The sequence below is a fragment of the Chelonoidis abingdonii genome, chromosome 18, assembly GCF_003597395.2.
Source record: "Chelonoidis abingdonii isolate Lonesome George chromosome 18, CheloAbing_2.0, whole genome shotgun sequence".
NCBI lineage: Eukaryota > Metazoa > Chordata > Testudines > Testudinidae > Chelonoidis > Chelonoidis abingdonii.
In genome coordinates this window covers 8,726,127-8,753,237 of record NC_133786.1, presented here as the reverse complement: position 1 = coordinate 8,753,237, position 27,111 = coordinate 8,726,127, and the positions used below count along the sequence as shown (strand labels likewise).

The 27,111-nt window shown below is 47.5% G+C and overlaps 1 protein-coding gene across 11 annotated transcripts in view; it reads right to left on the bottom strand.

The window, feature by feature from the left end:
* The window catches only part of NTM (neurotrimin), a 704,730-nt gene that overhangs the window by 103,109 nt on the left and 574,510 nt on the right, over window positions 1–27,111 (bottom strand). For all 11 annotated transcript variants that reach the window (XM_032802373.2, XM_075073594.1, XM_032802381.2 and 8 more), the window contains one exon: window positions 24,548–24,780. In XM_032802373.2, the coding sequence (XP_032658264.1) occupies window positions 24,548–24,780 (233 nt within the window). The remainder of the gene's footprint in view (window positions 1–24,547; window positions 24,781–27,111) is intronic.

Sequence of the window (27,111 nt, the reverse complement as noted above, 5' to 3'; positions counted from 1 at the left end):
ACTTCAACTACTTGATGAAGAAATCCATCCGCTATCACATCCAGAAAAATCTGACCCCTATTATTCTTGCAAGCACTCGTCCTCCAGTCTATATCCGGGAAGTTGAAGTCTCCCATAATCACACATTTCCCCTGGTTTGAGGCAGCCCCAGCATAAGTTATAGAAGGCCCATATAACAGTCAGATAGGTGTAGGGTGACCAGATAGCAACTGTGAAAAAACTGGATGGGGGTGGGGGCAATAGGCACCTATATAAGAAAAAGTCCCAAAAAACTCTCTCTTTAAAAATGGGACATCTGGTCACCCTAGATAGGTGTGTATTACAAGCAGTGCAGGCAGAGATACCTACACTTAACATTGTCTAACACTTTCTATCATAAGACCCTGTTTTCAGTTGCTGATAATTTTGCCAGACTTAAGCCATTTGGGCTGACATTTTCCATACTGATGTCTGCCACTGGCTGTGTTGTTTTTGTTTTTAAGTTTCAGCAGAAACAGTTCTGCTGTTTCTGAGAACGTGGTTAGGGAAAAAGTTGATTTTGCCCATGATTCATTCCCGGAGCCCCAACTATCCTGTGCACTGAATGATGCAGGGCTCCTGTGGAAAATTGTAATATATATTCATGATATTAAAGATTGTACCATCATGCATATGCATAAGTGGGCCAAATTAAGGATGCACAGGCAACATCCATTCTGGCATTTCCTAACTTCTGATTGATTCACTTTGCAACCTTCTTTTAATGTAACAGGTCTGGATTTTATACGTAGCTATATCCATCGGTCATAAATATCTGCTAAATATGGGCGCCCAATTTGAGACACCTAGGACATGATTTTTCACAGTCTGTAGCATTATATATCACTTAATATATGCAAAGCACAGCTCCCATGACTTCATTTGCAGTTGTGAGCATGCAGCCCTTCTTCAAATTGGACTGCAGGGTCTCAAATCCGGCTCCCAGAAAATAAGGAACACATAATTAGGGACCAAGTTTAAGTGACTCGCCCAACATCACCTAGGAGCACTGTGGCAGAGGCAAGGATAGAATCTATTTCCCCAGGGCAGCGTTCAACTGCCTTAACCAGCATTTCATCCTTTCTCTCCCTGCAGTCCCCAACCGTATTCACTACACACCTTCCAACTTCTTCAGCAAAGGAGACTTGAGTCCTACAGGTAACAGCCTCCTTCACTACACAGCCTTGAGCAGGTCCATCCTGTGCACTGAATGAGGCAGCGGTTCTGCAGAAAAACCAGTCTGTGATCATGTCATTTAAAAACTGCAGCATACTTAGAGTGACCAGACAGCAAAAGTGAAAAATCAGGACAGGAGGTAGGGGTAATAGGTGCCTATATAAGACAAACCCCTAAAGATCAGGACTGTCCCTATAAAATCGGACATCGGATCACCCTAAGCATACTGCACAAGCCCAAGCAAAAGCGGGCAGAAATGAGGCTGCTTGGAAAATTTCACCCCAAATGGTTAAATTCTGGCAAAGTTATAAACACCTGAAAACCGGGTCCTAGAGTGGGAAGGGTCAGGCAGTCTTATAATAGAAGGTGCTACCAGCCTGCCCATGATGTGTGTGTATGTGTGTTATCATTTTCGGGACTTTCACACAAAGCCTGCATCTTCAGTTTCCCATTGAAACCCTTCAGCTATCTCCTTGGTTATCCTCTCACCTTTGAGAACCCCTGAAAAACATCTAGCAGTTATTTTCCCTAAAGACATCCCTCGTCTTTCTTATACCCTCTCCTTAGCAGCTGCAAAATGTCTCTTTCATTTGCCTCTGTTTTTCTTAGAAGAGTTATTCCTCAGCCCCCACCCATCCCAACTGATCCATTTAATCATTCTGCAGGCTGTTTACACTGAGTTTCTTTTTCTTCTTTCCTTGTTCCCTCTCCTCTTCTTGTTTTAAACCCGGGCGTTCCCTGATTATAAATCATTACTACTTTCAACTTGGCTCTGGTCTCTTTAATTAAGTTGTATTCTATTATTTTTTATCAGTCCATTTGTGTCTGTTCCCCTCGTCCTGGCTTATTTTCCCCCCTGTTCCTCCTCCAGGCAGGCTGAGTGTGAAATTACACATTTCCACTCGGCTAACTATCACTTTGAATTGTTAAATGCTATTAAATTGAATCACATTGTGGCCATTGGACTGGAGTCCTTGAGCTGTGATATTTACTTGCGCTAGTCAAAGGGAACTGGGTTGGAACATGGTGGGGTGGAGAGACACAGAATTGTTCCGTCCATCCTGCTGAAAGCAAACGGCACCCATTAGGATTTTATACCAAGTGAGTTCAAAGGAACCTCTTATGTTGAGCCATGCATGCATTATAATGTCTTTAATAAATCAATTACTTTTTGGCAGGAAAGTGTCACAGCATCTCAAATCCTTGTAATCACCTCAGCCTTGCTGTGTTTTAAATGCTGAAAAGCCACAGAAGCAGGAGAGGAAGCTATCAGGAGGAACTGGGTTGGGGGAAACAAAGGAAAATTTCATCTCTCCAGCAGGGGCCTAAAGATGCTTAAAAATAAAATGATCCCCATGGTTCAAATACATTTCCAGAGAGTTACTGACCAAATTCAGCCCCCCTGGCTTTTGTCATGTTGCTTTCAACATCAGAATGAAAGCAGACAGGGTATTTAGGGGTGCACTGTGCTTTTAAGACACAGACCCTTGTTGGTCAGGCTAAGCAGCACCGTGCCCCATTCCAGGACACGTATGGTTGTACTGGCAGGGCTGTGCCCATGAGTGCAGCATCTGTTCCCCACTGCTGACTGATACGGGGTGGGGCTTAGGTGCATAGATAATTTTGTTATAAGCCTAGGGTTTAAGTAGCCCAGGCCAGAAGTAAAAGGGCAAGAAGTGGAGGTTAAGGGGTACAGTTAGTTAGTGAACTAGTCTTTCACTTCTGGAGACCCAAGTGTAAATGCTGCTCATGCTGCAAGGGAGAATGAATTTGTTCATTTCAGCCTGTTCTCTGGTATATGTTTGCAGAGGGCCCTAAATGACCACATGGCTACAGGACAGAGACAGCAGAAGATCAGGATCAGAGTGCATTGGCAGCACTCCACTGGAGGTCAAGACTAGAGCTAGAGGAGCTTTTCCCCCACCAGTGAATAATAATTCTGCCAAAAAATGCAATTTTTGTTCAGGGTACTGAAACCATTTTCAAATTTGGATTGAAGTCGGCAAATAGTTTCAGGCCCAACTTCCCTCCCAAAAACAAAAAATTACAAAATAGTCATTCAACCACTGAACCAAAAACTCCCTTATTGACTCCACTCTAGTCAAGACTGCAGAAGCAGGGAGGTTGGATACAGATACACTGGCAGAACTGTGAGGGAAACACTTGCCCAGGTCTGCCAGCGCTGTGCCAGGCTGTAGTAGGCAATGCAATCGCTCCCACTCTTTCATAGAAAATGATTCCACCCAGGTGTTTAAAAGATCACTGCCCTGTCCTCCAGCGCTGGGCTGTGGGCATTTTTCCTTACAAGCTATTTGCAAGGCAACATCCTCCCCTGGCCTAAAATCTGGCACGTCCCTTTGCTGTACTTTAATTAGGAAGCCCCAGGTTTTTGCTGCCCCGGCTCAACAGTGTGTCAGTATTTCAGTTCCACAGAAGAGGCCCTGTTACCACGGGACATTTATCGAAAAGAAAGAGAGCTCAGATTTTGATAACAACAGTGTCCTCGCTGAGCTTGATTTCGCTCTCCTCTCTCTGCCTGACAAAACCCTCCCTCCTTTCCAGAACAACTCTCAGCTGAGCACAAACAGGCATGAAGCTTCTCAAAAAGTAATGAACTCTGTGTTAGAGCCAAGGCAGGGAAAAGTTTAATGTTCAGCTCTGAGAGCCTGGCGAGGCCCATCAATCATACAGCCCTGCTACCGAAGGAGCAAAAAATAATATTTCAGACAAACTCAGCCAAAAAGAATGGAAAGGAAAGAAAAACACTACAAAAAATAAATCCCACCGGCGAAGAGATGTGTGCGCACAGGAAGAGACACTGATCACACAGACTGGGTGAAAGCTGTGGGGTGCAAGTTGGAAAAGGGAAGGCAGCTGATCATCTTTACTGACCCCAAAGCCTGCCCAGAGCAAGGATGGTCCTCCAGACAAATCAGAGCAACTAACTGCTGTGGTGGGTTTTATGATGTGGATGTTTGTCCAGCTAGTATGCGGACAGAGACCCACCAAAATTCATTATATCCAGGCCAGTAAGCTGCCACTGGTAATAAAGGGCCTGGATTGCCCATCGACTTACTCCAGTTGTACACCAGAAATCAGCTGAAGGGGGATAAATAAAGCTTGTGGCACTGCTAAACTAAAAGCAGCCATCCAGCAGTGAAAATCTTGCAACTGCATCCACCCATCTCCCTGCAGGCCATTGCAGCAGTGAGATTTGGCAGTGTTCTCCACTGCAGAGGAGACTGCTGTTATTTAGAGCTGGTCAAAATGTTTCATTTGAAACCAATTTCCAGTGAAAAATGGCTTTGTTTTTTTGCAACAATATTTGTGAAGCTCACAATTTCCTGGTTTGCAATGAAAAAAACAGACTCTGCCCCCCCCACCCCAAAAATATCAATATCACTGTTATGGCCCTGGCTTTTTTTTTTTTTTTTGCTTTTGGACACAGGTTTTTCTTGGCTCCTCATACATGTTCAGACACCTGGTTTCTGGCAGTGTCGGGCTTTGGCACTAGCTCTTTGCATGCAGCTCTCAGATAGGAACTTCTCAAGCCAATAGCAGGCAGGGTTCCAGCCAGTCAGAGCCTGCTTGCTTGAGCTGATGTTTTGGCAAACTCTAACTTCTGGCATATTTGGGAGCTGGGGGGCGGCGGTGGTGGTGGGGTTAAGCCTCTGTTATGCCCAGACTAGCCCAAGAGCAGCATTTAAAGGTGTCCAGCGGCTGATCAAAATGACGCAAAACCAGGATCTTTCAAACAAAGCATTATTTATTCACCGACTCTGAGATGCAAAGCATGCAGGGGAAAGACTAAAATTAATACAAGGCGCCTACACATGGGTCTTTCCTATCCTCGGTCTTTCCTTGCTGGTTTGTAAGCTCCCCTCAGGCCAGCTAGCCTGGTCACTGTCCTGTTCGCAGCAAGTTCTCCCTGTCTCTGTGCCTGCCTCTCTGCTCTCACAGACACTCGCTCGCCCCCATTTCTAGGCCCAGGGTCTTGGAGTGTTTCAGATTCTCCTTCTGATCCTAGACTTAGGCTGTGTCTAGCTCTGTTGATCAGGAGCAGGGTGACCAGACAGCAAGTGTGAAAAATCGGGATGGGTGTGGGGGGGTAATAGGAGCCTATATAAGAAAAAGACCCCAAAACCGGGACTGTGCCTATAAAATTGGGACATCTGGTCACCCTAGCCACCAACAGAAGCCACCTGGTCACCAACCTGGTGGTGGTGGTGATGGTGAAGACTTGTGATTCCTGACTGACCCTAGAGCAGATGCAGCTATACTGGCAAAGATGATCTACTGGCATAACTTGTTTCACTCATGGGCCAGGAGGGGAGGGAGTGACTATATAGGTACAAAGCACAATTTTGTCAGTATACCTAGATCCACACTAGGAGTGATTTGCCAGTGTAGCACACCATTATCCCAGGGCAGATAAAAGCTCCCTAGTGTAGACATGGCCACCGTCTTGAGAAGAGGACCGATCTCAGCCTGCCTGGAGTCAGGCAGGGGGCATTCCCCAACGAACAGCATTCCCATTGATTTCTCTAAGATTTCTCTCTGTGCAATTGTTTTATTTTTCCTGCATGGTTTCTTTAGCACAGAGGCATGCACCTTCACCAGTCAAAAATAATATAGATATTTCCCAGTTTCGCAATAACACTAGGGCTTGATCTTGTAGCCTAAACACTGGGTAAGTGTGGAGTCCCAGGAAGTCCAACAGATCCACCAGACAGACCAGGTTTTGCAGAACAGCTCTGACTGCTTTGCACTGCTGTGGTAAACTGCAAATGCAGCTTGAAATGGGTTCACAGCTACTTTACATCACTAGAAATAGCTGGCGATTATCTGTGAACCTGCTGCCACAGTTTCCAGTGAGGTTAGAAAAGAGCCAGAGAGGCTGGAAGGTGGAGTGGCAAAGGAGAAGGCTCTTGTGTTAGCAGCAGTGGCAGGACAGAGAAGAGGCTAGTGCTAAATGGAAAGAAAAGGGAGCAGAGAGACCCATCTTGTGAGGTCAGAAGAAGCAGTTGTATAAAGGATTGGTCTGATAAGTCCTCTCTGGCACTGCAACTAACGTCTATCCAATGGAGCCAAGACGAGGGTTTTTCTTTAGGAGCATGTCAGGATCTCCACTGCTCATCTTGTGCCCATCATTGGTATTCCCCATTCCCTCTACCCTTTCAGGATCTACTGTTAGTAATTGCCGTCACAGCTCATTTGCCACTCCCATGCCACGCTTAGGCTTCTGCTAACCACAAGGAACAAGGCTCAAGCTCAGATTGCCCATCTGGCAGAGCAAGGGTTACTGGGCTGGGCTGGATTTGCTATCATCATGCGGATGGTTTCATCATGTAGGGTAACATCACTTGGGGACTTCGGTAAGGACCCCCCTCCCCCCCCCGGAATTCATTTCACCTGTGACCTGAACAGGATTGCAATCACGGACTCCATGTGCGAAAGGCTGGTGCCCTAACCCAGTCTGGGATCTCACTGTGCAATACCTCCAGGGACTGTGGATCACAGGGCGACCGTTTGCCAAATCTCAAACCAGTTAAACTAGGATGCGCTACCATGAGCAGCACAACTGCAACTGCTAAAGTGCGATCAATGTTGCTGCAGATGGAGCTGCGCAACAAATCAAACCATTTCTGAGTAGGGTTGCCAGGTGTCCGATTTTTGACTGGAACGCCCGGTCGAAAAGGGGCCCTAGCAGTTCTGGTCAGCACCGCCAACCAGGCCATTAAAAGCCTGGTTGGCAGCGCTAAGGCAGGCTCCCTTCCTGCACTGGCTCTGTGCAGTGCCCTGCTCCTAGGCCCCAGCTCAGACACTCACCCTCTGACCGAACCGCTGCCTCTGGTTTCTACCCCCAGCCAGGCCACTACTTCTAGCTCCGAAGAATGAAGGGTGGGCGCCGCGGCCAAGAGTAACTCGGAGGGAGGCGACCAGCGCTGCGCAGCACCTCCTGCGGCTGGTGCACCCTGGCAACGAGGACCCCACGGGGACCCATCACCACAGGCCACAGTGATACCGCCCATGCCGATGGAGATTTACCAGCCTGAGCCTTCCTGTGCTGGAGGCTGGTCCCAGACTCCCCTCAGGCCATGCACAGGGATCCCTGCTCTGACTGAGTCTCTCCTTGCAGCCAGCTGGAGCACATCACGGCACCAGGGCAGCGGTCCAGCATTTGGGTCAGCAGTCTGCAAGTCAGGACTCAGAGCTGGTGCTAGCCCACTGGGGGCCCTAAGCAGAATATTTTTGGGTCCCCTCCCATAATACTAAAACAGGCAAATAAAAAACAAATGAGGATCTCATGGGCTACCTAAACAGCTGATCTGGCTTAGATGCCTCACACAAGGATAGGGTTTGCAGTTGAAGACTCTGAGCGGAAGTCGCCTCCTTAGCCTCCTGTACGCTGCTGGCCGCTTCCAGGTTGCTGCATGGTGCCAGCGCAGGCAGGGAGCCTGCCTTAGCCCCACAGAGTCACCAACAGGAGCCACCTAAGATAAGCGCCACCCGGCCGGAGCCCACACACCCTGCCCCAGCCCTGAGCACTCTCCTGCACCCAAACTTCCTCCTGGAGTCCACATCCCCTCCTGCACCCCAAACCCCTGCCCCAGCCCTGAGCCCCCCCATTCCAAACCCCTCAACTCCAGCCCGGAGCCCCCTCCTGCACCTCAGACCCATCATCCCTGACCCCACCCCAGAGCCCACACCCCTAGCTGGAGTCCTCACCATCTCCCACATCCCAACCCCCTGCCCCACTCTGGAGCCCCCTCCCACACCCTGAACCCCTCATTCCCCTCCCCACCCCACCCCAGAGCCTGCACCCCCAGCTGGAGCCCTCACCCACTGATGCTTCCCAACCCCCTGCCCCAGCCCAGTGAAAGTGAGTGAGGGTGGGGTGGAGTGAGCCAAGGAGGGAGGGGGAATGGAATGAGTCGGGTGGGGCCTCGAAGGGGTGGGGCAGGGGCAGGGGCAGGGCTAGGGTATTTGGTTTTGTTATTAGAAGGTTGGCAACCCTACTTCTGAGCAAAGGTCTCTACTCTTTCCTCTTCCCCCTCACTCCCAAACTCCTGCAACAAGCTCTGGACTTGACTCAAAGATTCCCCAGGAGATCTGGCCTGAAAACCAGTTCTAAAGGCCAAAAAGAAGAACCAGAGGAGAGCCAGATTAAAGTATCAGCTCAGAATTTATGCTCAGGACTTAAGGTTTAATAATGTAACAGAAAATCAATATTTAATAAAGCAAATGATGGAGAAAAACACGGAATTGGAGATGAGGCTGCTACACTGTTTTCAAACATGTTACTCCCAGAGGAGACTGTGTTGGCAGGATGGATCCGATGCCAGACTGGCATGCAGGAGGCAGCAAGTCCCATTGATTCCAATTCTGGTATCTAGGGGGCTCATTTTTTTTAAATTAAAGAACAAACAAAGAATTACAATGAAGGTAAGAGCCTAAATACTCATACACAGTGATCCAAAGCTCACAGATAAGGGACGATTAGCAGTTGCCTCTCGGGGGTGGGGGGCAGGATTAAGATTCACTGGTAGAAAGGTCTGGGAACAGAACGGTCGGGGGACACTGAAGGTCAGAACAGAGATACCTTGGCAGAATGGGATTGGAAGTGCAGTTCGGACAGGCTGTGTGAGAGCCACCTGGAATAGTCGGTGCACTGACGGTCCCAAGTTAGGAGCATTGACTTGATCGGCACAAGAATACAAGGGACTAGAAGGGTATAGGTCATGACCGAAATTCATTTGGGAGAGGAGCCTAGCACTAAAATGTCACAAAAAGGTGCAGCTCTGCACAGCATCCATCTGCAGGTGAGTGCCCGCTCTAGGGCTTTAACTGACATCAGATATTCTGCTGGCATAAATCAGGGCAGCTCCACTGAAATGAATTCATAGATTTACACAGAGTTCCTGAGACTCTGGCAACTGGGACTTCTACCAAGAGGCAGGATTAGTCACCCCGCTCCAACGCTATGACATGAGAAATCCACCCCAGTGCACTGACTGTGAGATGAGCAGCAAGAGCCACAACACAAAGGGGATAGTGGGTCTGACTGCTGGAGAGTTCCCTGACCAACTCTGATTACCAGCAACAACCCCATCCCCAGCAAACTGCATTGAGCATTAGCGGATGGTGATTCAGAGCAGGCTTCATAACCATCCCATGTGGACAGGTATCAGATTTACCATGGGTTGCTTACATGTGCAAAGTGCGTTACATGTACATGCAACACACAGGGACAAATTCTGCAGGCTACTACTATCGCCAGCTGAGGGAGCTCGCTTTCAGCTCAAATAGGATCTTGGGACCTTATGGATCAAGGGTCTAGACGTGTGCGTGTGTGTGTGTGTGATATCACTGGTTTATGGCATGATTCTGTCTGTACCGTGTGAATCCATTATGGTGTTCCACACCTTGTGGAAATTAACCAGCTCCATCCAACTTCAGATGCTGGATGGATTGTATTGGGGTCTGTAGCTCAAAAGAGTCTATAGGATTTATGGATTTATCTTAGTGAAATCCAACTAAGGGAGTAACATGGGGGAGCATGGGGAACAAAGACTGGGCGGTAAAGGACAGTGACAACCCCAGACTAGCTATATCGTTGTTTGAGATGGGCCTCTCACAGATCCCTCCATGATCTCAATACCCCTTAGGGTTTGGGGCTGTTTGCAAGCCATAGGCCTGATCCTAGGAGTTGCTGAATGCTCTACTCCCAGTGGCAGGGGATACTCTGTCTTATGAATGGTCCTACAGCTGCAAGAGGCTTTTGTTGCTCCTTCCCACCCCTTTCCGCCCCCCGTCCTGCTCTGCATCTGTCTGATTAATAAAACCCAGACATTTCCATTTGGGAAACAAAACATGCCTCTAACTGGCGAGGTGATGCATTTTTCATGCATCAATAAGCAGCATGTCAGCCACTGCCTGGCATGTGGCTCGCAGGTGGGTGGAGGTGGCAGCCACAAGGCAGGGAAGCTCTGTGCTGTTCAGGGTCTGACAAACACTCATCGTGTGTAGTGGTGCCTGGATTAACAGCTCCAGCGCTCCAGACTCCTCTGCCAGGAGCTGTGAGCTTCTGCTGCCCAGCCGCTGCTCCCAGAACAGGGTCTGTGGGCCAAATACTGTTCCAAGGAGCGCCCAGTGTGAGTCTGGAGTAACCTGGAGTTACACCTGGCGCAGAATTTGCCCCTCCTGTAAAAGGGGCTGCCAGTGAGGTATGACAATGCTCATGTCCATGCTTAAAAGCGAGTGACAATCCAGGACCCCTCAGCGGCTGCAAGGAGAGGGAGAGGTTTTAAGCGACTAGCTGGCGTGGCCTTCCAAGACAAGGGTCTGTGTGGGCATGCAGAGCAGCTGAACATGAAGGAAGACAAGGTGAGGCTAAGGTAGTTAAGAGAAGGAGGCAAAACTGACTCATGATATATATGTCTGAGTGGAGACATAGGACCAGCTTCTGTCCCCTTTGTGTACACTGAGTCTCACTTTAACCTAGGGAGGCAGGCCCCCTGAAATCAATGCAAAGCACTGCAGTGTGCACCAGGGATGCAGAATCAGGCCCATGCAGAATAGGAACAAGGACTGTATGCTGGAGGGGAAGGATTTGAATCCTCATTCTCAGGTTTGCCATACCTAAAATCACAGGTTCAAACCCCAGTTGCACCAGTCCTTCCGACTTCAGGAGATCAGTTCAGTCACACAGCTTATTCTCTGAAGTCTTCTGAATGAGACTCAAGTTCTGGGGTGCCTATAGTCCTCCAATGCTTTCCCACAATCCTCCCACCCCCAATTTCCCCAGAAGGAAAGATAACTTCTCCATCAATTCACTGAGAAAGAACCACAGAGCAGCTCAACTTCCTGCACCGCAAAGAACTACGGGATATACCCTTAGAAATATACCTGGGTGCATGCAGCAGTAATGAAGACCAGTAGCTCAGGTATGGCTTTGCAGTGTGTCTGCTCACACCTGGGCTAGGGAGTGTCACTACACACAAGCTCTAGATTCTCTGTTTCCCCCCTTTCCTGCAATCACTCCCCTGCCCCCTTGCTACATAATTAGTAACACTCAGGACTTACATTGCACATTCCATCTTCAAAGCACTTTGCAGACATTAACTAATTAATCTGTGTAACCCCCCTCCGAGATAGGTGAAGAGTATTATCTCCATTTCACAGATGCTAAATTGATTTGGAGAGAGGTCAAGTGACTTGGTCAAAGCCAAAAAAGGAGTCAATACTGGAGCCGGGGCCAGTCCTCCAGGGTGCCTGGCCGCCCGTCCTGTGCTCAGGCCAAACACCACTTGAGTGAATATTAGTGAGCATGGTGAATTACATTTGCAAGTAAAAACTTCCTCCCCTCCCAGCCCAGCTCAAATGCTGCACATTCATAATCCTGAGCCAATGATATTACAGCCTGTTGCCATGGAAATAATAACAATGTTGCAGATATTACCAAGACAGAGGCCAAGTCAGAGGTAATGAGTAAGTTACACATCAATAAGACGGCGCAAGGAAGTCCAGGTGGATGTAAGGGAGTTAAGATGCCTTTTCTTCATTAATTTGCCCTGATGTAACAACAATGATATAGGTAAACCAGCGTACGCCCCTACCCTTTGAGTAGGTTGAGACCTAAAGGCCTGGTTTACTTTGTCCTGCCTCAGCAACAGACGACTGGACTTGACGACTTTTTGAGGTCTCTTCCAACCCTACATTTCTATGATTCTTTGTATTTAGAATTGTAACAGCGTTCACTCACCACTCTGGCACCTCCCGCTGGCTGTCTTGGGGATTAGCTCCGCATGTTAGTGCACCCTCTTCGGGTGGTGCCTCACCGCTGTCACTCCTGCTCTAGGACCCACGTCTCTCCAAGGACCACGGCATCCACTTCAGTGACACAGCCCTCCGGCTGTGCCACACACTGTGCTCCCCACATCTGAGGGACCTGCAGTCCGCTGTTCAGCCACTTCCCTTAGTGGCTACTGCAGCAAATTGTCTGGCCACTTCCTTGTGGCCCCAGTATCCTCTTTGCCCCTGCCTCAGGGCCTCAGCCTGCAAACCCTAGCAACCAGCCAGGAGCTGTCTCTCGCTCCACTGGTCCCTGCTCGCAGCACTGCTCTGTCCAGGGTGCTGGCAGTTCTCTCAGTCCTCCAGAGACACAGTCCTTCCTCCTTGGGCTCCCAGCAGAGAACTGCCCTCCTCTGCCCTGCAGCTCCCTCTTATATAGGCCTGATTGGCTGCCTCCTGTGCAGCCTCCCTAGGGCTCTATTAACCTCTCAGAGCCTGTTGTGGGGCAGGTACTCCATCACAAGAAGGTAAACTTGTTGGATTGGGAACCAATGTTTATTCTTTTTGTACAATGTCTAGCATAATATGGTCCTCGTCCATGACTGAGGCTCCTGAGCACATTCTAAACCACCACCACCACCAAAAGATATTAACTAACAAAATCTAACATTTTAAATGTATAGTGTAGACTAGGCAGTGCATACTTTAACAAAGGTTAAACGGGGCGAATTACAGCATAGGTTCCCCATTAGGGTTTAGTGCCACTAGTTAATTCATAGATTCATAGATTTCAAGGCTGAAGGGGACCACTGTGATCATCTAGTCTGACGTCCTTTATAACACAGGCCAGAGAACTGCCCCAAAATAATCCCTAGAATGGATCTTTGAGCAAAACATCCATCTTGATTTAAAAACTGTCAGTGATGGAGAATCCACCACAAACCTTGGTAAACTGTTCCAATGGTTAACTAACCTCACTATTAAAAATGGACAACTTATTTCCACTCTTTATTTCTAATATTTATCATGTGTTATACATTGCCTTGTCTGCTCTTCAGTGTTATGGTATGTCTACCCTACCAAAAAAAAAAGTGTTTTCTTAATTTGTCTTAGTTGTCTTGGATTACAACAGCAGTGAAGACACTGAAACTCTGCTTTTAACTCAGGTTAGCAGCTTGAGTTCAAGGCCAGGCTGCCCTATCAGCTTGAGCTTGAGCAGCTAACCCAGGTTAAAAGCAGAGTGTTGTGTCTTCACCGTTATTGTAACCCAAGACAGCTAACATAGGGTAGCTAACCCAAGATAAGAACAAACCTTTCTGCAGTGTAGACACATCCTTAGAAGATATTTGCTAACATCTTCTAATAACTTTAAATTCTAGGCAATGCTATGTCTACACTAGACACAATTAGACACTAGACACAACATGCGCACTAGAGCAACTGAGATACGGTACTGTAGATAGACCACCGTAAATCTGTAGCACAGATGCAGCCTCCAGTGATGAAAGGGGGATTTCCGTCACTGTAGGAAGTCCACCTCTGTGAGTTATGGTAGGTAGGTTGATGGAATGTCTGTGTCTAGACTGGGCGCTAGCTCAGGGGTATGGATTTTTCACACCCCTGTGTGCTGTAGCTATGTCAATTTACATTTTAAGTGTAGACCAGGCCGTAGTCCAGATAATGTCCTAATATAGATGGGCTGACCTGTCACAAAGGGGGGCTTATAGCAGGTTAGTTAAATTCATTTTTACCAGTTAAAGCTATGCTAACTGGTTGTGGCCAGCTCTGGCATCCCATGGGGTTGGCCATGACCAGCTAACACCTTTTTAAACAGCACTGTCTTTGTCTACACTAAATGATCAGTGCTGTGTAACAAGATGTTAATTAGCATGGTAAGCTAACATGTCTGCCAAATACGCCCCATTTTTTAACATAGACAAAGCCATGGGAGACCCTGAAGACAGTAAAAGGTAAAGTACAGGGTTACTTGCACATTCATATACAACCCTTTTAACGACTTCTCTTGCTACAGCCAAGAGTCAGAATAAGAAAAAAAAATGGTAGTTGTGACACTGCATCCCATATTCTTCATAGTTATATTATTATGATGTGATTATGGCATAATTATGATGCATTTTGTACAAGATGGGTCATGTGAGGAGTCATTGGAAAAGTTATCATTTGCTGAATAGGATTATCCTATTTGTAAACATGATTCATCTTTGCATCTGAAGTTATGAATATTGACTATGGATCTGTACTTCAGATGTTACACCTGGGTGATGCCCACTAGACAAGATGTTTTTAGCCTAGATAGCTAGTTGGGATGGCCCTATTCAGGGCAATGAGCCATTAGGGAAAACAATACGCCTTAGGGGATGCTTATTTCCCACCTGGTGAGCCTTCCTGAGAACACTCTAGACAGCCTGTAAGTAATGCCTGCTATGACTCTACAAGGACATGTGACCAGGCCACATGATTCTGGACTCCATCTTGGGATGTCAGTGTTTTTTTCCACAAACTGAGTTTGGAACAAAGGGTTCCCGCCATATGCTAAAGCTATATAAGGCAGGGAGTGACATCATCCATTGTTCTTCCCTCCCCACACAAGAGGACTCCTGAAAACATCTGAGGAACAAAGACTGAACTGGGGGAAGTGCTGGACCCAGGCTAAAGGGATTTCTAGCCTGTGTATGAGACACCTGGGGATTCCAAGCTGCAAAGCAAGTGTAGCTTGTGCCTTAAGAATCTGCAGCCTGCTTGTATCATCTGTCAAGGTGAGAGATTGTTAATTCATATCCTTTCTAGTGTTTTAGATTTAGCTTGCATTTTTCTTTATTTGCTAGGTAATTTGCTTTGATCTGTTTGCTATCACTTATAATCACTTAAAATCTATCTTCTGTAGTTAATAAACTTGTTTTCACTTTATCTAAACCAGTGGGTTTGAGTGAAATGCATGGGAAATGGTAGCTCAAGGGGCAAAGGCTGTTGCATATTCCTCTCCACATTGAGGGGGGCGGGGTGAACTGGATAATAAATTCATGCTGGCTTGGGTTTGGACCAAGGGAAGATGGTACCACTCTGGAGTCCTCGGCTTGTAGCATCTCTGTTGTTGGTTCATGCAGTGGCTGGTCAGAGAGCCTGAATGTAACTGCAGCTCGAAGTGTCCTTACCTGAGTGGATGTTGAGGGGAGTGTAGGACCTGGAGTAGGTCTGCAGCTTGTCACAGAAGAACAGTGAGAGAGGAAGCCCAGGCTGGTGGATCAGAGGACTCGGTGGTACTCCAGTTCCAGATGGCACCCAAGAGGGAACCCATCACAGCGATAATTTTCTAAACTGCACCCAGAACCCAGGCTCAACCTACTGACGACGCTGGAATGAACTGCTCCTCAGAATAGATTGAGATGACTACAATGGCACTGTCCTTCATCTTTGTGAGGTCACCAGTGAAATAACCAATAGTTTTAACATTTCAGCTGTCATCATTAGGGTTCAGAGATAATACTTTATTGAGTACATCGGGACATTCATAGCTCTTTCTCTCTCTCTAGCACTATTGTCCCAGGCTCTCTACAGACTCAGGCAGAAGTCACTGTGTTGAACAACACCTGAAGGTTGCCTATATAAATAAATACTGAGATTCTGGAACACAAGATGGTGGTCAATATGGAAAAGTACCGGCTCGCTGAGCCTGTCTATGGAACCCTCTTCTGGCCCCTCTGCAGATGACACAAACAGAGGGAGTCTTCCCATGGACTCCAGAGACTGAGCCAGGGTGACAGGGAGAACACAGCTCTGCTTTCAATGGCAGCCTGAATGAACTCTAGACTGGGCAGAGGAATGGCAAAGGCATTTGAGTAATTCATGCATGGTAATGAGCCTGTAACAACCAGCCCTTCTCCTGGGGAGAATTAGCTGAGGCTAATTAGACATCTACAGCAGTGCAGAAGAGACAGCCATTTTGACTGACTCCCATTCTGCGCCCTTCTGGTAGGTCACAAGCCCTACTGTTGAACTCCTAACCTCATAGAGTTCCTCACCTTTCCAGGAGTAGCCCCAGCCCTGACATGCATTATAAACCCATTGACCCAATATACCGAGTGCACTTCTCTCTCTCCCCGCAGTGAGCGACATGCAAAGTAAACTGGCACAACATTAGTAAAAGAGATGTGATTCACGCTCGTGTTCCTCCCCCCATGCCCCAGGAAAAGGCTCCTTAAATCAGGGGAATGACTCAGCCTCTATGAAGCATCCTAAGCATGGCACTGGGGCCTTGTTTGTTGCATACCAAACAGCTCAGTTGCAGGAATCGCTTGTTAGGCAAGGGCGGGGGGGAACTGGAGTAAGATGATTTTGTTTATCTGACTGCAGGTTCTTTGCTAGGGTGCCATGGCTGTTACTTAGTACTCAAGGGACACAAGCTGGCTTTTCACACAGCATCAGATGGGGTGTGGTTGTGATAGACCTAAGAAGAGAGGCGAGGTTTGGTAACCTTGTGCAAACAAAGACAGCAACAGAGAAAAAGTGACATGGATCTATGCCTACATGATGACAAGCATTAGATAGATAGATAGATAGATAGAGCTGGCCATCAATCAGCTGTTCGTTGACTGGCAGGAGGCACTTGGGAAGGGCAGAGAGGAGCCAGCAGCGGGCAGGCAGGGGAGAGGAAAAGGCGGAGTGAGGGCAGGACCTCGGGGGAAGAAGCAGAGTAGGGGCAAGGCCTTGGGGAGGAGCTGAGATGGAGCACCCTCCAGGAAAAAGAAAAGTCAGCGCGGATGGATGGATAGATAGTTATGGTGTGTAGGGAGGGAGGGACGGATGGATGGCTGGATATTGGAAGCAAGGAAAAAACAGCACCAATAAAGAGTCCACAAAAAGAGATGGAGAGTTTGTTTGAAGGAAAGGGTGGTTTTAACCTCTCAACTCTGCATTCTTAGCTCCAAAGCACTTTCACCTCTGAATCGTTTTGAGGAGCGTCTCTGCATACCTTGCTTACTGCAGGGATACAAGGCACAATCTAAATTCACCCTTTACCTCTTGAACTGGCCAGGAGCCAGTCTTTCTTGGATATGAAGAATTCAAACACACGGAATCAAGTTTATCCCCGCTGTAGTTCCAGGAGCGTTACAGGAATTACAACTGGGGTAGATTTTGCCTGTTGTGACCCGGCTTTGTCTCTGCACCAGTGCTGAGTCTGGCGTGAGGCCCGTGCAGTCCAGTCTATAGTGGACTACTCTGGGAGTCCAGAGACCTGGGTCCTATGTGAAACTCTGCCACTAGCCTGCTGGGTGACTGCAGGCAAGTCACTTAATCTCACTGTGCATCTCTTCCCCTCCCACCCTTTGTCTGGCCTGTCTATTTAGTTTGTAAGCTCTTTGGGGCAGGGACTGTGTCTCTTCCAATGTGTTTGTACAAACCTAAACCAATGGGGCGAACCCTGATCTTGATTGTGGACTCTACGCACAACAATAATTATAAATACTACTAATAATAATGAATTCACCTCCTCTAACATCATGGGCCCTAATTTGAACCCTGGCTAAAACGACCCCTCTGGGATAGATGGGTTTTATCTTGGCCTCTCTTCACACCATATCCCTCCATCCAGTCCTTTCCTCCAGCAGCAACAAATGCAGGTGTCTCCTGGAGCTAATAAGACCTCAAGCTTCTATCACATTCTCCGGTAGCTTATCGCACAGGTTTGTGGTTCTGTGTCTGGAAAGTCTTCCCTTGGACTTACACACCAAGAGAAGGTACCTGAACAGAAGCGGTGCTAGCAGGGATCGGCAAAGCAGAGGCTGTAGTCAGCTACGGGCACAAAGCCAGAAATGATTTTGGTTAGACAAGGCCAGAGGTGAGTGTGGAGAAAGGGGCTGCTTGCTGTGGATGTGATACCGCGCTAAAAGGTGGGTAACACCTGCCATCTCACAAGTACGTTCACAATAGCTCTATCTAAGCGTTTAGATTCCACAGTGAAGAGCGAAGTATAAGCACATACACTGAAAGGCGATACTTAGGCCATACTGCCTCACCTGATCACATTGGCTATTTCATCGCTATCCCGGCACCTGGCCAGGACTGGAGTGTTGGATGTGAAAGGGCTGGTGACAGCTCAAACTATATAAGAAAATGGAATGACTTTCCCTGGATATTCTCGTCTGGTTCAGTAGCAGCCCTGTCTAGCGCAGGGCCCCCAACCCGCAGCTGTATCAGTGTTCCTGACTGAATGTGAGGCTGTAGGTTTCCTATGGGTTGCCTCGGCCTCCAGACCTCACCATGCTGTGACCATCACGTTCCTGAAATCCACTCTGACTGCAGCTACTGCAGAACGCCCTGGCCTGATCGCTTCATAGCCTTCACTGGGGTGATTCAGTGCTACCAGTTCCCAGCCAGCTGCTTCTTATCCAACAGGACTTTCAACAGATAAAGTCACCTATCTTAGATGAGATCTGGGGAGTCGGGCCTGTTGAATGACTCCCATTGCAATCTGGAGTGGGAGGCATGATCCACATAAGGGCCTGTGGCTTTGCAATTTTCTCCCCTCTGCCTTAGCCATCCCCCAGAGCCCAGCAGTGGGGTCCTGCATGGCACCTTTCCTTGCCAGTAGGCTCGCTGTACATGGCAGCCGTCAGTAAAGTGCTGAGAATCCAGGTTCTGCTCTGGCTCAGGCACTTACGCTGTTTTCACAACCATTGCCACATGGGTTGCGATAGGGTTACTCCTGATTTACACCAGCACAAGTTGGGGGGGGGGGGGGGCTTAGAAGTTATTCTTATTCTCATGTGAAGAATAGGGGCTCACACCACCAAAGGAAAATGAATTGGGCAGAGTTCAGTGTTTGAATCAAAACAGACACACAAAGGAAATAAAAGGCGGCATGAACAAGCCGTAGGCCCAAGGGCCCCATTATCTACAAGACGCACACCTTGCAGAGAGGCTCGTGGGGCTGCGTGCCTCCATCCCGCACGACTGCATCGGCGTAATATGTGGGGCGAAGCACCATGGCTCTGCACCACTGGCTCTCCTATGTCTAGGCAAGATATAAGCGCTTCCCCTTTCCACCTGAGCTACACAGCCCCGCAACTCCAGCAAGGAGGTAATTAACTATCCAACAATGGCAGGATTTGCAGATTAACACGACCCAGGAAGGAGTGGGAAAACTCATTTACACCAAACAAAGGGGGAGGGAGTGATTAGTTGCTCTAGTGACAACAGAAAGAGTCAGATAGGTCCAGGGAAACTGATAAAGAGACGAAAAGTGCTAATATCCCCCAGGCTGGTTTGTCTGAAGCACTAAAATTCCCTTGTTTTCTTTCATGCAAATGTGGTATCTAAGTGAAACGCAACCCCAGCCAACATGATGCTTCCCTCACCCTTCCCTTTCCAGTACCGAGATAAGGCCCACTTTCTTTAATGCATCTCACAAGGCTGCAGGAGCCTTTTGCAGGCAGAGGAGAGGGAGTGTTACATATATAAATAAAGCTTTCTGGATGCCTTCCTTCCCCCTCCCCTTGGTAACCTCTGGAAGGGCTGTGTTTGCAAGACTTAAATAGCTTAAGTGTCCTATGGGGAGCAGGGCGAGGGGGTGGGGGCTAAGGCTGAGACACAGTAGGGGCCAGAGGCAGGTTTGCTTGGGATCCCCAGACCAAAGCGCCATGCCCCGGAGAGTGCACCAACCACCCAGGCGGCTGAAAGGAGCAGGCAGGGCTTGGAAGCATTTGCTCATTAATTAGACCTGCAGGGGGAACGTCAAGATGAAAGGAAGGAAAGCTGCTGTGTCCCAAACGCTAGTGGGTTGTGTGTGAAGTCCCCTCATTCAGAACTCAGAGAGACATGCCAGGTTCCTCTGAGCAGTGTTGCATAGATCAGGAGCTGTGGCCTTGCATTTTGAAAATGAGGCTCTTCCAGGATTCCAGGGGGCAATTACATTTTTGTGGCATATACTCTCGTCGTTCCTCACCCCGAATCCCTCTCTGCCCGCAGCCCTGTGATCCTGACTACCCTTGTTGCTGTCTGCCTCCCTTGTACTTTTAATTGGATACAATATTCTTCTTCACTTCCTGCCCTAAACAGCTATGTAGCATTGCTGCGGGCTGTTAAACTGTTGTGGCGTTCCATCCCAGCAGTGGCTGCCTTTTGACGATGAGTTAAGCGATTCCTGTAGAAAACATAAGGCCTTATTCTACAAGGTACTGAATACCCTCAATTCCAGCCGACCACAATGAGAGCTGAGGATGATCAGCACTTTGCAAGATTGGGCCCATCATTTGTGAACCTCTGGAGGATCCTCCAGTGCTTTGGAGGGATGCGCTAGAGAAATAAGACAAGATTTGACTTTGGTATCCAACGCAATGGAGAGAGGGGTCTGGATACTTAAGAATATGGAGAAAGTTACATCAGGAAACCTGGCAGTAGAATCAGGACGGATCCAATAGAATTGTATTGCGTCACCTTGGTGCCTGATAGCAACTCCAGAGCATTCAGGCGACCAACTTCAGCTTAAGAAACTCAGGCAGGTAATAACAGATCGCAAGATAAACCGCAAGAATTTGGGGTGGCGATGCACCCGCTTTCCATTTCACAGCTCATGGAGATGGGGAAAGTCCAGCTCTGTTTAGTTTGTTCGATTGCTTTAAAAGGAAGGAGAAGGAGGGAGGAGGGGAAGCTCTGAAATCTTTTTGGCCTTCTATTCATTAGGCTGTCAATAACGCTCAGCCCCAGCATATCGACAGCGGATTAGCACAACGCAACTCTGTGTACCGGACCAATGCCTTTTTAACCCAGCTTGTTGCCAAATCAATACACCCATCAGCATTTGAAAATTAGCCCGAGATGAGATTCCAGTACTCAGGCTGGTGTGTCATGCTAAAAGGGCTCCCATCCAACTCGGAGAGAAAAGACTGCTAGTGAGGGATTAGAAGTTTTCCATTAATCCTCACCAAGACTGCCCTCAGCTAAAACAGCAACGTTTCGCACACATCGCAGCATGCACACTCCTTCCTGTGCAATACACACCCACCCAGGTTCCTTCAGCACAGACACACGTGCACATATGTGAACACTGGTGAGTACACACATTCTGAAGAACCTTGCATGGTGACAAGCTTCATTGTGAAAGGCACTGAATTTAGCCGAACATTCTGAAGAACATGCATGCACATATGGCCTGAATAGCGGGAACACATTGGATTGTGCTGCTAATCAGGAAGCAGATCAGCCTGCTACGTGATGGCGTACAAACCGATCAGCAGCAGGTTGATGACCCTCAGCTTGTCAGCCCATCCCTATAACATAAATGCTACAGCCCAACTAGTGACTGTGGTGGTGAAGAGGTTGAGAAAGTCTACTGCAACATCGAGAAGGAGCTAGCAGTGGTTCACCGCAGAGACATCTTAATGGTATAGGGTAATTGGAATGCTTGCACTGGTCCAGAGAGTTACCCAGAATGGTGCAGCAGCGTTGGGATATTTAGCTACCCTGAGACAAACAGCAGAGGACTGCGACTCATGCAATGTGCGACTAGAAACAACTCAGTCTTAGTCAAGACTTTGTTCAAGCACAAACCGCCAAGGCGATGTACTTGGACATGATTGCATTTATGGACTCAGAACAAGATTGCCTTGGTCATGGCTTCAGAGAGATGCTATCTCAGTGGGGTGGGGAATCCATCCTTCAAGATGGCCACATAGGATCTGATCATAAATTAGTAATGGCCAACATAAAGAACAAACTGGGAAACAAGAAAAGAGCAGCAAGTACCTTGGAGTCCATTATAATGCTGACCAACTGAAAGTCCATCGAATACAAGTGGAATTTAAGAGGATGATTGAACAAAAGCTCCAAGCACAGATCAGGCACAGCACATCATCTCCTGCTGCATTACAGAGATCATGGATGGGCTCCTGGGCAAATGGATCCTAAAGAAGAAACCTTGGATCACGGAGAAGATTACTGACTTATGTGATCAACAAAGGAAGTTAAGAGCACAAAGGAAGACCGATGAAACTGCAAAAGAGCTATATTCTCATTTAACATGAGAAATAGAGTCACTGATTAAAGTGGCAGAAGAAGACTAGCTTGAACAAGAGTGCTTCGATATATAGAACTCCTTTTTAGCAAATGCCCCCTAGGAAGGCCTATGAAACCATTAAGACCCTTTCAAAAGGTTTCCCTGTCAGGAAAAAATATTGTTTCACCCAACATTTTGGGTAGGTATTGCTGAGAACATGAATGAAACGAATTCTAAGTTGGAAGTGAAAGAGGCAGGGGCAATCTACACAGGAAGCTTGATTTGTCCTGGTGAATCTCCTCCTATGTCACAGTTGAATATGCAGTGAGGTCACTGGAAAAGCAATGGAGTAAATAACATAGAAGCAGAACTAATTAAACATGGCTGAGGGGGTACTCATCCAAGCACACTATAAGTTTGCCAATGCAATTTGAAAGGCTGGAAGATACCCCAATTACTTCATCTCATTATTGACACACCCTAACAAAACACTTCTGTGCCTCATTCTGAAGAGAACTATGCCCAAGACAAAGAACTTTCTGGCTGAAGAACAAGGTTAAGACCCAAAAGAGCTACAGTGGAGCAAATATTCAATCTGCATGTGCTAAGTGCCAAAGTGCTGGAGAATGATGGGATGGTAATATATGTCTTTGTGGATTTTGTGAAGGCATTTGACAACATATGGCACAAACCTTTTGGGGCAATCCTGCAGCTTGTTGGGGAAAATGGAATAAAACTGATAAAAAATATCTGTGGAAAAACGACAGCTTTGTTTTTTGTGGGCTGTGACCAAAGTAGTTGGATAATTGAAGATAGGTGTTAAACTGGGCTGCATGTTATCACTCTCTCTCTTCAACTGTTATGCTGAAGACATTTTAAGAACGGCCACTGATGGAAACATAAAAGAGAGTGTACCCATTGGCAGATGAAAAATTAGTCACCTATGCTTCAGGAATAAAATGGACCTGATTGGATCATTGCAAGAAATGCTGCAAAAATTGGTAGAACACTATAGTGGTGGAAGCAGAAAAGTTAGATATAAAGAGATCACATGGAAAGACAAAGACAATGGTGACATCTAAGTGTGTTGAAAAGCCAAAGCTATTCCTACTCAAATCTAAAGTGGCACCAGAGTGTGTTGAACACTTCAGACACTTGGGTCGTATGACTACAAGGTACACTAAACATAATTCAGCCATCCAACACAGAAATCAGACTCACGACTGCTGCTCCAGCAATACTCAGCCGACTTTGGAGAAGCAAAGGTATTACCATGAAGTGTAAAATGAAATTGCAGAGTCTTGTCTTCAGCATCTTGCTATGTGCCTGTGAGACATGGATGCTAAGGGAGCAGTACGTTAAGAGGTTTTCTGCCTTCAAATTGAGATGCTAAAGGTGATTGCCGCGCATTAGCTAGACTTTGCATATGACTAACGAGAAGGTAATCGCCCAAATGTATAGCAGAACTGGAGTGATTTCTGATATCATTAAGGTGATCAAAAAAAAGATGACTTGTCTGTGGGCCATGTGGGCCAGCTGAGTGGAGGAAGATTACAGAAGCAAGTTTTGGAGAGACTGGTGCCAGGGGGCACCTGAGGCAGGTGTGGTCTGATGATGTCACTAACTGGATGGGACACAGAATGATGCTTCTCAAGGCTATGAGAAGATGGCAATGTGGAGGAAGATTGCGGGCCTGTGACTCCCATGTGCTGTGTTTACTGTACATTGTGACGTGACTCTATGGCACTTTGCACTATGAGAGAATGGACGTATGGACACACAAGTGAGCACACACAGCCTGACTAGGGTGCATGCACACACTAGTGAGTGCACACTTAGAAAACACAGCTCTCCAATACAGACGTCCTCCCTACACAGAGAATTCCCAAAACCCCCGCAGAGCACACAAATCTGCTCCCAACACACACAGATGGGTCTGATGCACATATCTTTCTCCCAGCACGGATGTGCTTGCTTGCTCTCCTCCCTCTCATCCTCTTTCTGCTACATCAGACATAATTTGCTTTGCTGTTTCCCTCCAGCGTGAGAAAATTATGGTTTGAACAGTGTCTGTGCCCTCACTTGAGCGACTGAGGTTGAGGCCTGATGCCTATTCAGAGGAAGTCAGGCAAGCCCTGCGCCATCTTCCCAGAAAAAATAAAACACATGGACTTTGCCCAATTCTGCTTGGACTGCTTGGTCCTCACAATCCTGCTCCATTTGAGTCTAAACAACCACCACCACAACACTTGGACTGAGCTTTAGGCCAGATGGTCAGGCTGTGTGAGCAAGCCGGGACAAGGCTGGCAAAGAGCAAAGGCAGCTGCTGGACTGGGAAGGGAGATGCTGTTGTTTGGGAAGAGGGAGCCTTGGATGGAGCTACGGGAACAAGGGAACTGGGAATAAAGGTCATTGTGACAATTGGGAAGAGGAGTTGCAAGGGGCCGTTGGGAAAAAGGAACCAGGAGAGATGGGAGAAGAGAAACCATGGAAGCAGGGCAATAAGCTCCTAGCAGCCCAAGAAGGCCTGTCTCCCCTGGGCCTTACCTTGCACAATGAGATGCACCCGTGACGTTTTGGGGTGATTGTCTGTCTGCACGGAGCAGGTGTAGGGTCCCTCATCATACACGTCTACATCCTGGATCTGGATGCTGTACTCGGTTTTGGTGTTGGTCAGGAGCACCACCCTGGGGTCCAAACACCACTTGTCATTGCCAGCATAGAGGATGCTGCTGCGATTCAGCCAGGCCACTCGAGTGACTCTGTTATCCACGGAGCACCTGAGGGAAAGGAGAAAAATGATTCATTAGCACATCACCTCTCGTGGCTATGCTCGCCCACTGCTGCTTTTCTTTTTGTCCTTTTCTTTTTTTAGCTTTGCTGTGAGCAGCAGTTTCGGAGACCCAGTAACACTGGTCTCCCAGGAGGAGAACGTCAGCACTTTGCCTGCTGTGCTCAGGGCTTCTTGTTCCATCTAAAATTCTACCTGAGCCTCAGATCAGTTCAAGAAGATTTCCAAAAAGATTCTCAATGACTTTAGAGTCACATGGCTTGTGCTTCTCTCAGTCCATTCCCAAGCGGCTCTTTGGGCCCCTTCATTCACGCCAAAGCTGCCTTTTACCAAGTGCATAGTTACAGCCTTCAACTTTTGTCCAAATATCAACTCAAACTTTTTTGGAAACTTCAAATCTCTTTTCTCCCCCAGCAAAACCTTATTTTTCATTTCCCCCAGAGATTTCCATCTCCCTGCAGCCAGGAGAACAAAGGATGAAGGGAGCTAGTCTCTCACTGTTTCTGGAAGCAGGAAAGAGAAAATATCTCCTGTTCTCCCAAGTGTTCCAGGCAAAGAGTCTCAAAAAAAGATCAGGACACTCATCCAAAGACAACCTTTCAACCTCCTAAAGTTTACCCATTGCAAGCATCCTCTCTTCCTTTCCCTCATGTGCATCACCATCCTATCATCTTGTTAGCAGTCACTGTCACTAAATGCCTCTACACGTATCCCCGACTGCTAAATCAGTGCTCCTGTTTCACTGCCACTTCCAGGAGTCTTATGGTAACCCACGAACCCAAACCCCTTATGGGACAGGAGAACGTTCAAACATCCGAGCTGAATACAACTGTGTTCCATTTAAAGCATGCACAGTGTTTAACAGCTTTTATAACCCAGAGAAAGAGCTTTGTTATGCGTCAGTGACAGAGGATAAACCCGCTCAGCCTACGATCCCATGTTTAGATTCTCTCCAGTCAACTTCATTCCTTTCTTGAGCAGTGGGGATGCAAATTAACTTGCACGTTACCAAGCGAGGAAGCAGCAGAGATCACAGAGGTGGAACATGGAAACCTCAGTGAATGGACATCAATGGAGTGACAGCAAGGATGAATGTGGCCCCAGTGTGGGATCTGTCAATGAGTTTTTGTGACACTGGACATGTTCTGGGGACCTCGGCCTTCCTCAGTGTTAGCATATTGGGGGTGCTACCGCAGTCTAAGTAATAAACAATGATAAAAGTAACATGGAAGACAACTAAAGTCACCGTAAAAATTCATGCATCTCTCTGTCACCACTCTCTTGTAAGGCCTCTATGCCCCCGGCCCTCCCATTTCTCCCCCCTACTATATCTATTACTCTGCTCTTGACCTGTCATAGTGCCTGCTGCCCAGTTATATGAGGGACGAATGAGCTCTGTTGTAAAGTTATCTGTGAATGGACACATTTTGAAGGAGGGACTCATGGACCCATATACAGAGGTACCACATCATCATGAGCGGAATCTGCTTGAACTTGAATCTGAATAGTGTGAACCTCCACCGATAGCAGACAGAATGAAAGATCCAAAATCACAGCCGTGTGTGCACTGCAGTTCCAGTACACCTTGCTCCAGGTGTAGTCTCCCAAGATGGTTTAGATCTGGGAACTGTGTCTTCCGTTCTTGGTGCTCCCACTGACTCAGTGTGTGATGCTTGGAAAAATCATTTAATCTCTCTGTGCAACAATTTCCTACCCATGAATGCTTACTTACTTCAGAGAGATCCAGCAAGACTACCTTCACACTGCTTTGTCGATGTAGGTCCTGATCTGGGCCCCACTACCTGAGCACCTCACAATCTTAAACGTATTGATGCTTCCACCACTCCTGTGCGGATCGACGATGCTATTCTCCTCATTTGACAGATGGGGAACTAAGCCACACAGAGGCTAAGTGGGGCATCCAGGGAGTCTGAGGCAGAGCAGAGATCTGAACAAAGGTCTCCCAAATCCAGGCTAGTGCCCTGACAACTGGCCCAATCTTCCTCTTTGCTTTGAAGACCTTCAGATGAAAGGAGCTGTTGACATACACAGATTTTTATTATTTCTAAAAAAACCCCATGACTTTGCTATGGGCAAACCCAGAGGGCTTTATTCAGTTTGTGCTTAATCAAACTCCTGGCAAAGTCAGTGGGAGTTCTAACTGTGTAAGGACTGAGAAAGGTCCTTAGGATTTCACCCAAGAAGACAAATCTACTGTATCTCTCTCTTTTTTTAATGAATAATGGTTCATTACAGGGCTGGACTGGAGCCACAGAGTTTAGAGCCAACGTTGGAAGATGCATGGATCCAGGATTTTGCT